Raw genomic sequence first — 18150 nt, forward strand, 5'->3', positions numbered from 1 at the left:
TGAAAAACATGGATTTTCAAGATTAATGCCACAAAGAATGAGCGACTGTAATATTATATATGTATGTTATCAATATAATAACTTCGATCGAAGCATTTGTTTTAAACGATATTCAATTTTCTTATATCCCCTTTGACGATATTTGCAGCACGCATTCTGTCAATGTTATGTCAAACGCCATAAAAATGAAAATAAAAAATGATTGTAATAAATTTATAGCCATTTACAGCACATAGCCACGTTACAAAAGTTCTTAAATTTTCTAATTTTCCGCACAATTTTCTTATTTTTTCTTTCATAAGAGCCTACTCCTAACCATAACAAACACAAAAAGAAAAGAATTAGCGAAATCAGTTCAGCCGTTCCCACGTGATGCCGTGACCAAGGGAAATAGGGATTCATTTATATATATAGATATAAAATCAGTAAATGTTAAGATTCATTAATATCCTAATAACGACTTTATAGATTTATTTTTGAGACGTTTTTGTCCACAAGTTTTACCCATAACGAACAATTGGGCTGCAATGTTCTCAGGAACAAAAACATATATTTTTTTATTGGTTCTGATTTAATTATTTAACATAAATTTCCTTCGAGAGTAATACAGTTATAGCGGTCCTACAATTGTTGCAGTACTATTCTTAGTCTCAAAATAATCTTCAGTTTCGTCGACTACACTTTCAGTTAACGGTGAAAAGAAATATGAATCTTCATTTATTAGGATGTGATACTTAGAATGTATCAATCACTATTTGTTTGTACATTATTTTCTTTTGTTTTTAGGTTGGTGTCATCCGAAGACACCGGTGTAGACGAGGCCCAAGTGCAAAGTCTTTTGAAGAAACACAAAGACGTTACAGATGAGCTGAAACACTATGCCAACGTTATTCAACAACTTAAGCAACAAGTAAGTTATAATTTTTTACTAAAGTCTTTTAAAACGTTCGTACGAATTTCCATTTTTTTAAAGTAACAAATATTCCCAAGTATGTGCTATATTTATTGTGTCTAAATGAAAGTAGAGTTTATACATTATATATTTATAGATTTTTCCATTTGTTAACCCAAATAAGATTTAACAAAAATTAGTTTAATTTAAACTATGTATATAGAAGTCACAAAAGTTTTCTGACCTTTGCTTTTAAAAGGACTTAAAGTCCTTACAAGAGTACAAAATAATCCCAAATGTTTTTAGGACTCTTAGGATCTGTTTCACAATGTACGGATGAGTTCTACATAAGTTCCAAATAAGCTATTTATTACTTGGTTTGATATTTGTAGGATAAACACTATTGTTGTGTTTCACGACTGTCAGATAGCGCTGTTTGTCACATAAAGTCCATCATAAGTTACGAGTCCGATGAAACGAGAAGTTCCTTTTTGGAACCTTTATCATCCAAATAATTAATGTGTTGCATAGATATTTGGTACTTTATCCAACAGACCCTTACAATTTGCGTTATTCAACCACTTGAACAGTCAATGTTAGCTGTATTATTTATGTTTAATTTACTTATTGACTAGTAACATTTAAAACACAATACTGCTTAATTTACAGTTAGAATTCCTGTAATATATCTCTTTAAAAAAATCTATTTTCCATTTGAAAGTGTCTTAGTTATGTATAAATAAAATACAGGCAAGCGAACTGAGTCCGGAAGACGCGAGCAGCGCTGAAGTACGCGATCGTTTGGGAGCAATGGACGCGCGTCTCAACGAGCTATCGGAACTCGCTCGTCTACGCAAGCAGCGTCTACTTGACGCCCTGTCCTTGCACAAGCTGTTGGCTGAAGCTGATGCGGCAGACCAATGGATTGCGGAGAAGGATCGAATGCTGGATACTATGCATCCACCAAAGGATATTGACGATGTAGAGATTATGAAACACAGGTGAGTCCAAAGAAGAGTATTAGGGAAGTAGCCGTTTTAAAATTCATTTATCTTCTTTAATCAGCTACCCACTGATGTTTTTGCGAACCAATTTGACTAAGGTCCTTTAAGAAAATAGCGTTATACTTCTCAAAATATAGTAGGGAGTAGTATCTCATAACATCACGTGAGCCTCCTGCCCCGTTAATATAAAAAATCCTCTTGTTATATAAAAAAATCTTTCCAATTTTAATAAAAACTAAGCACTAATTCATATTATAGTTAATGTAATACAATAATGTTTTTTTTGGTTTAAGAATAACTTTATTTCTCATAAGAATTGCATACATAATTCACTTACTGAGAATATAATAATATGTAAAACTAAGAATAATAATTAGAGCGTACAGATGTAGGAAGTGAAAATAATAAAACTAAACAGCAACAAAAAGACATAATAAACTCGATCAGTCAACTAAGCAAAACATAGAACATGATGATAATTTGTTATATGAAAAGTTACATCGTTATAAATATAGTAAAATGTATAGAAAATCTATGCGTTTATGCTTTCAGGAACTAATATTTTTACGTTAATCAATACAACAGAAAATACAGTCCCTTCAGAGCTATAGAGAGTTTTTTCTGTATTTTAATAAGTTTCTTAAGATTTTGGTCTAAAAAAATCTTCCAAAAGCGTCATAAAAGTTAAAAAATATTTTCACAACAATTTTGTGGCAGATACGATGGCTTCGACAAGGAGATGAACGCTAACGCGTCGAGAGTGGCCGTCGTGAACCAGTTGGCTCGTCAGCTCATTCACGTTGAGCACCCTGAGGCACCGCGTATTACGGAAAGACAGGCTCAGCTCAACCAGGCATGGAGTGGGCTTAGGGAGAAGGTAAATATTTTTTTTTACTTTTAATTTTAGTTAAGTCTCCGAGACGGGATGTCATATATGGCATTTAAGTTAGAAGTCCTAGATTCAATTTCCAGTAATTAAAGTTGCGTCTACTTCTCATAAATATGAACACTGTACTGCATCTCCATGACCCATTAAAGTATTACGTCACGCAATTGTTGTAGATTCTTGAACGGCTTTTGTTTTCGCTCATTGCACACCAAAGAGAGACACACAGATAAGACTTCTGATCGTACCTATACTTTTTTAAACATTGAAGAATTAATTATATAATTTATCAGAACAAAAAAAAATATCTTTAGTACTTTTGTAAATCTTTATGAAATTATTTTTTTAGGCGGAGTCTAAGAAGGACGAGCTGAAATCGGCTCAAGGTGTACAAACCTTCTACATCGAGTGCCGTGAGACTGTCTCATGGATTGAAGACAAGAAACGTATTCTTCAACAGACCGACAATCTGGAGATGGATCTTAACGGTATGACTAGTTTTAATAGTAACTGTCAAATTTTATACATTAATTTTAATCAATTTTTTTTCATCGATCGTCTTACGTCCCAAAGATGTGAAAAATTTAAGAGTATTAAACATTAAAAACAATTGGGCGGTTCCATTAAAAAAGAAAACAGAGATAATGATGTTTGATGTTTAAAAGTTATATATATATATATATATATATATATATATATTTTTACTATAAATTGTTTGAATGATGGACAAGCAATATGACGTATATAATGTTTCATATAAATATCCTTGTCCAGGTGTGATGACTCTCCAACGTCGTCTGTCGGGAATGGAGCGCGATTTAGCAGCCATTCAGGCCCGCATCAGCTCTTTGGAGGACGAGGCCAATTCTATCGAAGGAGAACATCCGGACGAAGCAAGGCTTATCCGGGAACGCGTTGTCACTATTACAGAGAACTGGGATCAGCTTACACAAATGGTCAGTATTTTGTAAATTGCCATTCCCTACCGCTTAAAGACTAAATACGCGGTATCTCGAACTATTTAGACCTTGTAACTCTAACAAAATCTCATTTCCCTAAGAAGTATTGGTAACACATATTTATACTACTACTTATTCAGTATACTGTTTTAACTAGAATTTCAAAAAGGAGACTCCGTAGATAGAAAATATAATGACGTCTTACTAGGAATTCCCCAAAATAATAGCAATAAAATACGACCTCTAGTCTATTGTTTTTTTGTTGTGTACAATTTATTCATTCATTGCACACATTCGAAAAATACAATTAGAAATAGCGCATCTGTAAGTCGAAATATCTAAATTAAATGTATCTCGAATTTTTCGTTAAGTCGATAACTCGATTTTTAACAGTAAAAAAAAATTGTTTGTTTCGTATAAGATTAGTTCTGTGTATATTATTTTGTTTATTTTGAGTTAAAAAGCTCTAATGGTGTGTATCTAGGGGGGTTCGCTTGTGTGCGGGCTCGTCAATTATTTACCAATCACGATACATGCACGTGTTATTGTTTGGATTTCCTTATATCCCATTTTTTTCTCTCTATTCAATATGTTTTAATATACTTTTATTTTATAGCTCAAAGAGCGCGATTCAAAACTGGAAGAAGCTGGAGATTTGCATCGCTTCTTGCGTTCCGTGGATCACTTCCAAGCCTGGCTTACCAAGACACAGACCGATGTTGCATCGGAAGGTAAGGAAGAAGAAGAATGGAGGATATTATATAGCATGGAAAATATATTTAATAATTTAAAATCTTCTATTAATTCTGTTAATGATTTTCCCACTAAAGTTTCTTTAAAATAATTGGATAATTTGGGCTATGAACACATTTATTTAGGAAATCAATAGAGGAGTAATGAGACTGAACATTTAATTGTAGATATTCCATCGAGTCTTCCGGAGGCGGAGAAGCTCTTGTCTCAGCACCAGACCATCAAGGAAGAGATCGACAACTACAAGGACGAGTATGCCAAGATGATGGAGTATGGGGAGAAAATCACTGCGGTAAGAATTAATTTTTTTAGAACTATGGAGGACGTCTATTAATTGTGTTTTTATTAATATAACTAATTTTACGTAAAGATGTTCGTATAAGGATTTTTGAAAAAATTGAGTTAATTTTTAACTTGTTTTTTGTTTCATACACAAGTATAAGACGATTTTGATTTAAAAAGAAAGTATAGTTTAATTAAGGGAACGATACAAATGCTAAAATCGGTTCAGTACTTATTAAGATATATCCACGCATTTCTACGTTCACAAGTATTTAATGGTGGTCAAATTTTTAAATTTTTGTTCCTTACACATATACACAAAGTTAAAAAAACTAAATTATACTTTTTATACCATAATTAAATAAAAATAATTACGTTATTAAATAATTAGAAGCTGTAGAAAATGAGAATGTAAATCCAAAATCATTCCCATCTAGGAACCATCGACAGCAGACGACCCGCAATACATGTTCCTTCGAGAGCGGCTAAAGGCTCTCCGCGAAGGATGGGCAGAGTTGCAACAGATGTGGGAGAACCGGCAGCAACTGCTCACGCAATCCCTCGAGCTGCAATTGCTACAGAGGGACGCTCGTCAGGCTGAGGTGCTGCTAGCACATCAAGAGCATAGGTATGTTTCTATTTGTTATTGTGTTTGTTGTAGTGATTCTATGCATTCCAGCATTAGTTTATACCTAGAACTGGTTATGATACAGCAAAAATGTAATTAATATCTTAATGATTTATATTCTTATAGAATTGCGAAGATCGAGCCACCAGCGAACTTGGAACAGGCTGAAAATATGATCAAAGAGCACGAAGCCTTCCTCACCACGATGGAAGCCAACGATGATAAGATTAACTCTGTCGTCCAGTTCGCCAATCGTCTCGTCGAGGAGAGACACTTTGACGCAGACAAGATCCAACGCAAGGCTGAGAGCATCCGCGCCAGACGAGATGCCAATAGAGACAAGGCTGTCGAACAGATGGACAAACTTCAAGACCAACTACAGTTACACCAATTCCTTCAGGACTGCGACGAACTCGGCGAGTGGGTCCAAGAAAAGAATGTCACCGCCCAAGATGACACTTACCGCTCGGCCAAAACCATCCACTCCAAGTGGACCCGCCATCAAGCATTCGAAGCGGAAATCGCCGCCAACAAGGAGAGGCTGTTCGCCGTACAGAACGCGGCCGAGGAACTCATGAAACAGAAACCCGAGTTCGTCGAAATAATTTCACCCAAAATGACCGAACTGCAAGACCAATTTGAAAACCTTCAAACGACAACAAAGGACAAGGGCGAACGGCTCTTCGACGCCAACCGTGAAGTTCTCTTACACCAGACGTGTGACGATATCGATTCCTGGATGAACGAGCTGGAGAAACAAATCGAGAACACCGACACGGGCACTGATCTGGCATCTGTGAACATTCTTATGCAGAAACAACAGATGATCGAGACTCAGATGGCGGTCAAGGCCAAACAGGTCACCGAGCTGGAGACCCAAGCCGAGTACCTCCAAAAGACCGTGCCAGATAAGATGGAGGAGATCAAAGAGAAGAAGAAGTCTGTGGAACATAGATTCGAGCAGCTCAAAGCTCCCTTACTGGATCGTCAGAGACACTTGGCCAAGAAGAAGGAGGCCTTCCAATTCCGCCGCGATATCGAAGATGAGAAACTATGGATACACGAGAAGATGCCGTTGGCAACGAGCACCGATTATGGAAACGCACTCTTCAACGTACAGATGTTGCAAAAGAAGAACCAGTCCCTCAAAACAGAGACGGATAACCATGAGCCGAGGATTTTAACTGTCATCTCCAATGGCCAGAAGTTAATCGACGAAGGCCACGAAGACTCGGATGAATTTAAGAGACTTATTGAAGAACTCACGGCTCGGTGGCGAGAACTTAAAGGTATTTATTGATAATCAGTTATTATCAACTTAAGTCTTTATTTAACTTAGGAGACGATAGATTAATATTTTTTTCATATGTATAGAATCCAATAATCATATTTCACACGTACAAAGCCGGGAAGGCTGGCTGGAAATTAACCATATAGTCGCTAGTCGCTCTTAGGGTCCGTAGAAGAGCGTACCAATTCCCTTTGCCCCCTATCTATAAATAAAAAAAATTGCTCAGTAGTATTTAACTTTATTCATTACTAACATATAAAAAATTCATCCTTTGTACAATATTATTATAGTATATATACATCAGTACAAGATAAAACAGTGTTGGCCTAGTGACTTAAGCGAATGGTAAAGGATAACATCGTGAGGAAACTATACGTAGTGTCTGATAAAAGATATTAAAAATTTTGCATACTTTTCTTAGACGCTATCGACCAACGCAAGAACAATCTGTCTCAATGGGGCAAGGCTCACCAATATCTGTTCGACGCGAACGAAGCCGAGGCCTGGATGAGCGAACAAGAGCTGTACATGATGGTAGAAGACCGTGGAAAAGACGAAATTTCAGCACAAAACCTTATCAAGAAGCACGAAATATTGGAACAGGCGGTCGACGATTATGCAAACACTATTCGTCAGCTTGGAGAGACTGTTCGTCAGTTGACGAGTGAAGAACATCCTCTCAGGTAAAATTGATCATTATAATTATTATTATGATAGAAAAATATCTAAAATTCTTTACTTAATCTTCACATAATTTTCTAAATAAGACCGCAAATTGCAATAAAAGTGTATACAAATGTATATATATATATCCATCGCTCTATTGGTATATGGTTTTGTGAGGTCTATATTGTAAACGTCAGTTTAATGTAAAAAGTTACCCCTTCTTTACGGAACGTTCGAATTACGTTTCGAATTTTTTCTCCTTGTAAACCATTGTGATGAACATAATTGTGTTTGGGTAGAAATCATAATGGGTTACGTTCACGTATACGTTACGTTAAAAATCTCCAAATTGCTTAATATAATAATTGAACCCACCCTAGGGATAATAAGTGTTACATTTAACATTTATCATAAAATTCCTGTTACCAACGATAACTAAAACTGTAACACTGCTGTCTAATAATTAAAATTAGTGATACAGAGTTTCACTGCACTGTTTTAACTACATACTCATTTGTCTCTTTTCATCATAGCGTAAACACAATTCGATAGAAAGAGACGAATAAATTATCTTTTTATTTTAATTTTAGTGAGCAAATATCCGTGAAGCAATCCCAAGTGGACAAGCTGTACGCTGGTCTTAAAGACCTGGCTGGTGAACGAAGAGCTAAGCTGGATGAAGCCTTGAGGTTATTCCAGCTTTCGCGAGAAGTTGACGATCTTGAGCAATGGATCACGGAGAGGGAGCTCGTTGCCAGCTCGCAGGAGCTCGGCCAAGATTATGAGCATGTCACTGTTAGTATTATTATTAATATTATTTATTAATAATTTGAGCGGGTTACTTTCGAAAACCAAAAACTCTTTCAAACAAAATTTATTGCTAAATATTTTTTATATTTTAGTGATAATTACAATTTCATATAAAACCTAATTTTAGGGTTTATCAATACAATGATAATAGCTTGATATTAACTTCATATTAAGATATTATTTCAAATTAATTTTCAGCTATTATGGGAGCGTTTCAAAGAGTTCGCCCGTGAGACCCAGTCAGTTGGTTCAGAGCGGGTCGCCACAGCTGAAAGAATCGCGGATCAGATGATCGCTATGGGTCATTCTGACAACGCCACCATCGCTCAGTGGAAGGAAGGCCTCAAGGAAACCTGGCAGGATCTCCTGGAGCTCATTGATACGAGAACACAGGTCAGTTCTCAACTTTGTAATTGAAGAAATGTTAATAGTTGTTAATGTAGTAGATTTTAATTATTTTTATATATTTATAATTAGGAACCTAATCTTGTCTTAGTGTAAGATTAAAATTCGATAGATCAGATGATCACTTGAAATATCTGTCAAATGTTTTGCTTCCATAATAATCTTTTTAGTAAGAATTATTTTTGTACAAAGGCCAAAAGTGAAATAATTAAATTATCATAATATAGTTTTTAAACTAATACAAAGAGTAAAACTAGCGAACTGTGCCATCGACTCCTGGTAGGGGATTTCCCTCAGAAATACGACCTTCAACTATTCAAAGTTAGAGTGTACTCCTCCCTCAAAGGCCGGCAACACACCCACTAAAATGAGTGTCCATGGGCTGCGATGACTGCCCTTGTTGGGCGTCCCGTAGGCTCGTTTGCCTCCCTATTATATAAAAAACATATATTAACATTCAATAATCAATGATGAAAATATTTACAAAACACTATGCATTTATATAGCACCATTACAATGTTAAATAATCAAATTTATTTATACGTATTACAGATGTTAGCGGCATCACGGGAGCTGCACAAATACTTCCACGACTGCAAGGACGCTCTGCAACGAGTAAACGAGAAGGCAAGAGGAGTTAGCGACGAACTCGGACGTGATGCCCTCTCCGTCTCCGCTTTGCAGAGGAAGCACCACAACTTCATGCAGGATCTATCTACGCTGCAGAACCAGGTAAATCTTTACCTACCATACTTATTTAAGGAAATGTCAAATAATTTGTGAATTGTAAGTCATTTTAAACAACAGAAAATTAAATGTATCAAATTAGATTTAAAGGCCGGCATCGCACTGGCGAAAGTGAAAGTGTCCATGGGCGGCGGTATCACTTAACATCAGGTGAACGTTTGCCCCCGTGTCTTTAAAAAAAATAAGTTGTCATTTTGTAATCCGTATTAACTTACAAAGGGAGATTAGTATTTTAGTAGTATAAGTATACTGTATACTGTGAGATAGAGAAGATTATGCCAAAACTAAGCTATTAAAAAAAAAAAGTTAAATGCAATTTGACAGAAAGTGGCTGATTGTACGTACTACTAGTTTTTATGAGGCGGTAATTTTTATACGTATACGTTTGAATCGAAATCTCTGAAATTTGCATAATGTTTTCTTTGAAGCTACATAGAGTCTGAAGAGAGAGCGAGTCTTCATATACTGTAGAAAAAAGAAATAGGAGACAAGGAGAGAGTATATAATAATGTCTAAACGTACTTAAATATGACTTGTTTGTTTTGTCGTGTTTTTTGGAACTGGAGAGCGATGATGACAAAACGAATCAATGGGAAGTTGACCTAATTAGATGGGAACCCTGGGGTAGACAACCCGTTATAGAAGAAACTTATAGCTAAAAGAAATAAATAAAAACCTTTACTATACACATAATAAAAAAGAGTGTCTTGTTAAAAAGAATGCAATATCGACCCACATTAGGATTCCCTGTGCTGGGGACAGCTATAGTCTACGCATTTTAAACTGATTTGTCGGGTAATATATGTCACAGTAGGAATGTGCACGCAATGCAACCCGTTATCGATACTTAGGTACCTGCGTACGCACTCTGAATCCTGACTGTTCGTTACGAGTAAGGGTTGTTGTTTTTCTATAAATATACGATTTTTTTCTCTTATTACATTATTTACACCATGGAGAATTTTTGTTCTAACGTCGTTTTGAAGATATTAAATGGTGGCATGAACGCTCAAGCTCGGGTAAATTCACAGGATGTTTCTGTTTTTAAATTTGCATATCGATATGCACCTCTACAATTCTTACGCACATCACACCTTTCCATAAGACCTGTAAGTGCGAGCGAGACAGACAGATAAATATGATTTATCACCCGAAGCCTCAGTTCATAATGTCATCGACTTTAGTCCTTTCCGTTCAGCATAGGTTGAGAAGATGTTGTTTTAGATTGTTAATGAAAGTATAAATATTTTGAATCTAAACTAAACTAGTTTTATATATAATTTTTTTCATTTATTGTTATCTTAATTAACGTTCTAAATTTCAGGTTGAAGCTATTAACGCTGAGTGCGCTCGTCTCGGCGCGTCATACGCCGGGGAGAAGGCAGCTGAGATCACCCGAAGAGCCGGGGAAGTTTCCGAAGCGTGGGCCTCTCTTCAGGCCGCGTGTGAAGCCAGGAGAGCTAAGCTGGAAGACGCTGATCAACTCTACCGCTTCTTGAGCCAAGTGCGAACACTCACCATATGGATGGATGACGTTGTCCGGTCTATGAACACTGGAGAGAAGCCTAGGTGAGTTTAGAGTCTTCTACTTCTAGTTTTTATCAAATCTTTCTATTAATAAAGTATTTGTTATAATTGTACGAACGCTTGACCCCATATTAGACAACCCAGGATTGGTGAAGATCACAGCTTATCCGTGGTACATGATATGTTCTTATAGTAAAATATAATTTTGAGAAAAAAATATCTAAAAGCGAAATAACAAATCAAGTAATGCAATGTCTTTAGTTTTCTTGAATTTACTGAAGTAGGGTGTATTCTGCTTATATAAGGTAGGAATTTTAGGATTCTCCATATAACTGATTCAAAATTAGTTCAAAAGATCTTGTATATGAAAGATTTTTTGTCTCACGAGTTGGCTCATCGCGTTTTATGTTTATCTTTATATATAACCATCGACATCGGTTGACGTTGATCGATTGGTTTGGTAGCTTTAATTGTTCGACGGACACCGGTCGACTAACCAATCTATCGATTGCCAGTCGATGGCATCGATCGACGTAGATCGATTGACCCCGGCTTTATTCAATCAGTTTCTTTCGAAATGTATTCACAAGAGGACGCGTTGTTGTTGGCCAGTACAATTTTGCTCGTACTATTATTACGGAGACACAAACGCAGAACACTCTGGATGTGACCGATTTAAAGCCAAAGATCGCTTAAATTCTGCAAATTACATTTTAAACAGTGGTAGAAGTGATCTCCTGGTCTCTAAAACAAAAATTAGAGGTGTAAACTTAGATCTACAGTGATTTTTTGTAAAATAATTTAAAACTATGATATAAATGTTAACAAAATGTTTACGTTGATCATGGACACACATGATAACCTTGTGTTCCTTAAACTGAAACGTTTATAATTTGTTTTCTTAATTTCCAGGGATGTAAGCGGCGTAGAGCTTCTAATGAACAACCACCAATCCCTAAAAGCGGAAATCGAGGCCCGCGAAGAGAACTTTGCTGTGTGCATAGCTCTTGGAAGGGAACTACTCGCAAGACAACATTACGCGTCGTCTGATATAAGAGACAAGCTGCATCTGCTCACCGATCAGAGGAACGCCTTGTTGAGACGCTGGGAGGAGAGATGGGAAAATCTCCAGCTTAGTAAGTGTTTATTTTACAAAATATTTTAGATTATATTATAAAAGGTGGTCGTATGTCTTGCTTTGCAACACTTTGTGGGACCATTGTACTGAAACCGCCTCAATAACTCTGAATATCATATTTCTCTATTAATCATTATTTTACTTCTGAGTAATAACAGAAATATGTTAAAATTACTTTTGGAACAAGTTTTATAAACCTGAAATGTATTTTTACAGTTCTGGAAGTGTACCAATTCGCTCGCGATGCGGCAGTGGCCGAAGCCTGGCTGATCGCCCAGGAGCCCTACCTGATGTCTCAGGAATTGGGTCACACTATCGACGAGGTGGAAAGCCTTATCAAGAAGCACGAAGCCTTTGAGAAGTCGGCTGCCGCGCAAGAAGACCGCTTCAGCGCTTTGCAGAGGCTTACCACTGTACGTATATTGATGTATTGGATTGTTGAATTGATATATAAAGATTTCAGCCCAGGAGTTGAACTGTTAGGTAATAGTTTTGTTTTGCTGGAAATTTTAGTTCACATATAAATTTTTAGATTTACTGTAATATACAATACAGCAGTATTATTCAGTATTACTCATCCCTGAAGTCGTGTGTTCGATCCCCGGCTGTGCACCTGGACTTTCTTTCTATGTGCGTATTTAACATTCGCTCGAACGGTGAAGGAAAACATCTTAAACACGCCTTAGACCCAAAAAGTCGACGGCTCAACACCTACTTGGCTATTAGATTGCCAATGATCATGAAACATACAGATATCTGAGGCCCAGACCTAAAAAGTTGTACCGATTTATTTTATCATAATATACAATATTCCATTACTATATAAGGTTCCAGTTAAAATAGTTCATCATCGCTTTGTTTGGGTTGAGTTTAAAACGGCTTTAGTGTGGTGAATGTGGTGTGGTGTTAAAGACGTGTTTTTTACTTGAGATTCATATAACTTATGTATAACAAATGGATATAAAATACAAGTTCAAATCGACTTAGGATCCTTCAAGAAAAGAGGGAACCATTTCTTAAAAGGCCGGCAAAGCACTTGCGAGCCTCCTGGTCCAATGTGTGTCATGGGCAGTATCACTTAACATCAGATGAGCCTCCTGCCCGTTTGCCTCCTGTTACATAAAAAAAAGATTTAAAAAAATGTATATTTTATATTGTTTTTGTTTGTATCTTTTGCAAAGTTTTACTGAAATCAATCATGATTAGTAATCTCACTACTTTAAGCTTGGTGTTGGCACTGTATAATCTCTTACTTTATCACTAGCTTGAACTGAATGCAGCGAAACTATGGCCAAATCCTGAACCTTGGAAAAATTGTGACGAATCCTCATTTACATACTATCCCGATCCCAAAAACCGAAAGAAACCACATCCCATTAATATCGTTATCCCCAAAAGAGAGCTCCCCGTTGGACAAGTTGTACACGAGATAATATTAAATTCGGAGAACCACCGGATCCCTGAAAAATATCGTAGTAAACACTTGAATCACTCTCAAGTGAAAAACTACTCTTATTTGTGGAATGCAACTGATAATACCAGTTTATCACTTCCCGATACAAACACGCCAATGTCGCCCCTAAAATCTCCGCTCACGTCAGAAATATTCAGCTCCATTTTCTTTGAATATACGGACGAGAACCCCCACTCGAACGAAAAGTTAGCCTGTATCGATTTTATATTATGGGAACGTTTGTCTTATCTCAATATATTCCCCAATGTCTCACTGTTGAAACGTAAAAGTACCTCCTCGATAGCGGGTAGTATTATGAACATCCTTCGTAAATTCTACCAAAAGAAAAAAGAGACCAAGAGCGACGTTGCTGTGCTATCTTTACCAGGCTTGACGAGTAGCAATAAAGCCATCAACGATTTGGGGAAAGACATAAAATCTGTGCCACTGTCATCCTCTCTCCTTTTGCTATCGCAAACCCGTAGTCTCCTTTCCCCTGATGCTGCATGGTACTATGACTATTTGGATGTAAGTGTGGTTGTTGGTATACGCTCGCGAGCTTTTAACTGAAACTTGAATATTGCTTTAAGCTTACGCACTCATTACTGGTGGTTTGGTATTAATTTCTCATCTTCCATACTAGCTTGAATCGAGCGCAGAAACTCCCCACACGGAGAATTCGGAAAGAGCTGAATCGTTCACGTATCATTCGGCGCCTATCACCCGCCACAAAACCCAAAATCTCGTCATGTATGACGAGGATCTCGATGACATCGACCCAGAAGTCGTATTAAGGACGGACTGCCACAAACAACCTGACGAATACCAGTCGAGAAATTTGAGTATTAACTATTCGGACCATGAAAAAAATGTTAAAAGTACTGTTTGGAGTGTGGCCTCACATAGTCTATCTACGATATCGGAACAAAGCAGTCCCCCTAAATCACCCATGACTCCAACCATTGCAGGGAAATTCTCGTTCCTTGGACTTAATGAGAATCTACAGTCAAATCCAAGATTGTCCTCGATCGATTTTATCCTATGGGAGCGGTTAGCGTTGTTAAATGTGTACCCAAATATTGCTTCACTAACACAACCAAGTACGTCTACAAGCCGTACTGACAATACAGGAAATAAAAATAAAGGTATAAAAAATGTTCTGCGACGATTGTCCCTGAGGAAGTCCTATCATGAATCCGAAAGACCTGTCTGCACGCCTATATCTCTTTCTTCTTCTTTATTTTTGCTGTCACAAGTTGAAAACTATCTATCCACGAACGACATATGGTACTATAACTATATGTATGGTGTAAGTTAATAAGTTTGTTTACGCATGCGCAAAAGCCCAAAAGCTTTGTATATATTGCCTAATATGCCTCTTCTACAATTTCAGCTCTATGTTTATTATATTTATTGTGCAATTGACTAACGAGCACCACTTGGACTCTAACATTGGCATTTCGGCTGTTAACCAATATTTATTATAAAAATTCTCTCACGTGACTTGGTAAATTCCAGTTCGAAGTGAAAGAGATGAAGCGTCGCCAAGAAGCGGCTGCGGCTGCCGAGAGGGAGAGACAAGAGAAGGAAGCTGCCGAAGCCGCTGCTCAGGCTGCAGCGCAAGATGCTGTCGATCGAGCCGCATCTCCAGAGCCAGAGCAACCCGGTAATTATATCATCCATATACATAAACAGGTGTCCTACCGCTCGCTGATATATCCGTTTATAAAAAATTTGAATGGTAAATGCACTAATTTTGGAATTTTAGGTTTGCGTAGAGTCCCCCATTTAACCTGTAATGTTGAGATGATCCTCCGTTATGATATTGTCAGTTAGCGGTTCTTTGAATGGAAATTCTACCCTTTGAATTAAGTAAATCAGATTTTGATTAAAGAAAGTGCTGTCGAATTGAAAGAAAACACAAATTAACACAGTCACGGATTGCATTCTCAGCACGCATGTGTACTATCCCGCACTATGACTGACCTTTATTTTCACATGGGTTTTTGTATCTGATTCAAAATCAACGTATTTGTGTATTTACGATCGTGAAATGCCCTAGAATCAACGATCACATCTGAACGTATTAGAAATTTGGAAGTAAAAATTGTAAATAATTTCTTTAATGGTCTTCAGATACGTTAGCGTGTAGTTTTTGAAAGCAAATACTTGAACCTATGCTAGGTACAGTCATACTAACTTTTACGAAACGGTGGAATGCCTTCAAAATAACCATGATTCTTGAGTGAGACCTACTGATGTAACTTAGCACGTTTGCACTGCGATTCAGCAGCGATGCAGCTTTACGTGTCAAGTTTACAGAGCTAACTCGGAGTGAAAGCGAAATTAAAACTCACGCCTCAACTAAAATCTTCTTAAGCATTTTGGTGCTAATTCTGATATTAATCTAAACTAAATTTTTATATATACGAATTCAAATACTATCAGCGCCATACACGCCAGGTTTAGACACGTTATCATATTTAGCGCCAATGATACCAAAGATAAAATTAGTATTGACCATTTTTCTTGAATGTCCATATTCCTTTATGTACTTAACATATCTAAGTTTAGTTTAGTACAAGCCCCTTATTTTAATTTCGCTCGGCGAGTTAAGCGTTAATTAGGGCCGATACTTAAATATGTGTTGTCCACACATGCACACGCGTAGTCGTAAGGAGAACATCCACTAAAGCGGCTGAGAAGGCCCAAGAGAGACCGCATTCCCAGCCAGGTAACGAGCGCTTTACTATCGCCAGGGGCTAGTTGTACGCATGAGCTTCCTAGATATTGGTGCCATTTCGTATGAGTTTGTATGAAAAAGGGACATCCAATAAATATTAAAGCGGTAAAACCTTATTGAGAGCTTTGATTCAAATTGTTTAAAAAAAAATACGGTTTATTAGATTACCCTCCAAATTTAAATTTGATAGGATGCATAAGAGCCTTTGTATGGGGCGTCTGTTATTATTGGATGCTCTCAACAAAAGTCTTCCAGCTCCAGTTTCATACAAACTTTTCAATATTTAGCACTATTTAAGATAAGCTAGATTGAAAGTGTTGTCTCTCTCGGATATTAAGGTTTAGAGCGAGACAAATTTCGGTTTAGTCGAATCTGGCCCAATACATTCTTAATTTTGAAGAATTAGCGCTCTAATGTCGTAGGGGCAGTTGGTTTTGGAAGATAATTTAGGTAATGTAGATGGGATGTGGCACAAACGTCTTAGTTCACTCACGTACTATAGAAACCGATTCTGTTATTAGATATCTATGTAATTCCGCACAGTTCGCCATTTTTAATACTGCACATTTCTTCTTTATCTTATTACTGTGACGTCTTATTTGTGTATTGTACGAATGTATTCATAATATATTTTCATACATCGTTGCAATAAAATCCATTTGTTCCCTACATTCACGCTAATCACGGTGATGGTTTGATACTGTACTTTCTTTTCATGTGTCTTTATATATTGAGCTAATTGTGATGTGTCTATCAACTGTTGAAGCTGTTTCCAAGGTAGGTATATTTCTTGTATTTGCGTCTAATATCGCTATCCTGGTATCTGCACAGCTTGTTTTGCTTTATATATCTATCAAATATTGCTAATCGATACTTATTTCAATTTTCTGATTGTATTTAATGTTTCAGCTTTTTATTTTTATTAACAACTTTAACGCTTATCCATTATATAATACAAAAATATGTACGGTTTATTATTTAAAATACTTTCATATATCAATTTTTTTTAAGTAGGCAGGGAATAGGAAATAACATTTTTATGTTGTTACGCACGAATATAACATTATTACGTATACTGACTATTATTTAATAAACTATGTAACAATACGTTGGTATACGAAATAATGCGCATGCATACGTACAAAACCAACATCTTTACATATAATTGAGTTTTAAAACTGTGTTCCGTATACGTAACGATGCGCATGTACATAACGTAGCATGTGCACGTAGTGTAGACATAACTAGCACGTAGTCGTACGCATGCAGAAACCCCAAGCCCCGAGACTCCGACCACGCCCCCTCCCGAGCGGCAAGAGACGCCACGCCCGTCCACCTCGAAACAGACGCCCGTTAAACCCGCACGCCTTTCCAGTGAGTACACCTGATTAACTGGACGTACATGTTGATTCAAATTGTCGTTTTTATAAGGGTTATTCTTACAGATAAAAGAACAATAAGGAAATAGTCAAGATCTATTTATAGAACATAGATTTCTGAATGTTTAGCATGAAACAGAATTTTACTTGTGTGAATTTTGTTTTTATTTCTATTTTTTACGAAGCTATATGCCACCAATTAGATAAAGGATATATAGTAAACATTCAATAACATAATTCTGTTATTATAATTATGGTGTTTGAAAGGTAATCCTTTATTTTTTTATCTAGGTATTTTATGAAAAAATAAATTAACCTGTTTGAATCAATACTGTACGTGAACGTTGAGAAATAACATAGTAATCATTTATAAGTATGTAGTTAGAACGTGATTACTGATGACTAATGTTTTAGAAGCATGCTATTTTAACAAATGTGTTTTCTGGTGTACTGGTATCATATAGTGAGCATGTAAATGCTTTTGTTTTATTTTGCTGCGACGCAGTGTTGTTTTTATGTTGCTTTGAATTACGTTTTTTTGTTTTTTTTCTCCTCCCTACCTTTCACTCTGTCCTTTATAAAATATT

General features: G+C 36.6%; 1 protein-coding gene across 13 annotated transcripts in view; it reads left to right on the forward strand.

The window, feature by feature from the left end:
* LOC123714691 (spectrin beta chain) overlaps positions 1–18150 on the forward strand; it is a 69724-nt gene that overhangs the window by 47440 nt on the left and 4134 nt on the right. For 7 of the 13 annotated variants that reach the window (XM_045669064.1, XM_045669060.1, XM_045669070.1 and 4 more), the window contains 19 exons: positions 787–910; positions 1643–1893; positions 2614–2773; positions 3132–3270; positions 3557–3738; positions 4358–4472; positions 4662–4786; positions 5214–5404; positions 5531–6693; positions 7117–7378; positions 7952–8156; positions 8370–8564; positions 9129–9308; positions 10648–10892; positions 11763–11986; positions 12205–12401; positions 14960–15107; positions 16113–16175; positions 17454–17558. In XM_045669064.1, the coding sequence (XP_045525020.1) occupies positions 787–910; positions 1643–1893; positions 2614–2773; positions 3132–3270; positions 3557–3738; positions 4358–4472; positions 4662–4786; positions 5214–5404; positions 5531–6693; positions 7117–7378; positions 7952–8156; positions 8370–8564; positions 9129–9308; positions 10648–10892; positions 11763–11986; positions 12205–12401; positions 14960–15107; positions 16113–16175; positions 17454–17558 (4274 nt within the window). The remainder of the gene's footprint in view (positions 1–786; positions 911–1642; positions 1894–2613; positions 2774–3131; positions 3271–3556; positions 3739–4357; positions 4473–4661; positions 4787–5213; positions 5405–5530; positions 6694–7116; positions 7379–7951; positions 8157–8369; positions 8565–9128; positions 9309–10647; positions 10893–11762; positions 11987–12204; positions 12402–14959; positions 15108–16112; positions 16176–17453; positions 17559–18150) is intronic. The other 6 variants (XM_045669068.1, XM_045669072.1, XM_045669066.1 and 3 more) reach the window with 3 other exon arrangements.

This window comes from Pieris brassicae, chromosome 9 (assembly GCF_905147105.1).
Source record: "Pieris brassicae chromosome 9, ilPieBrab1.1, whole genome shotgun sequence".
NCBI classification, from domain to species: Eukaryota; Metazoa; Arthropoda; class Insecta; order Lepidoptera; family Pieridae; genus Pieris; species Pieris brassicae.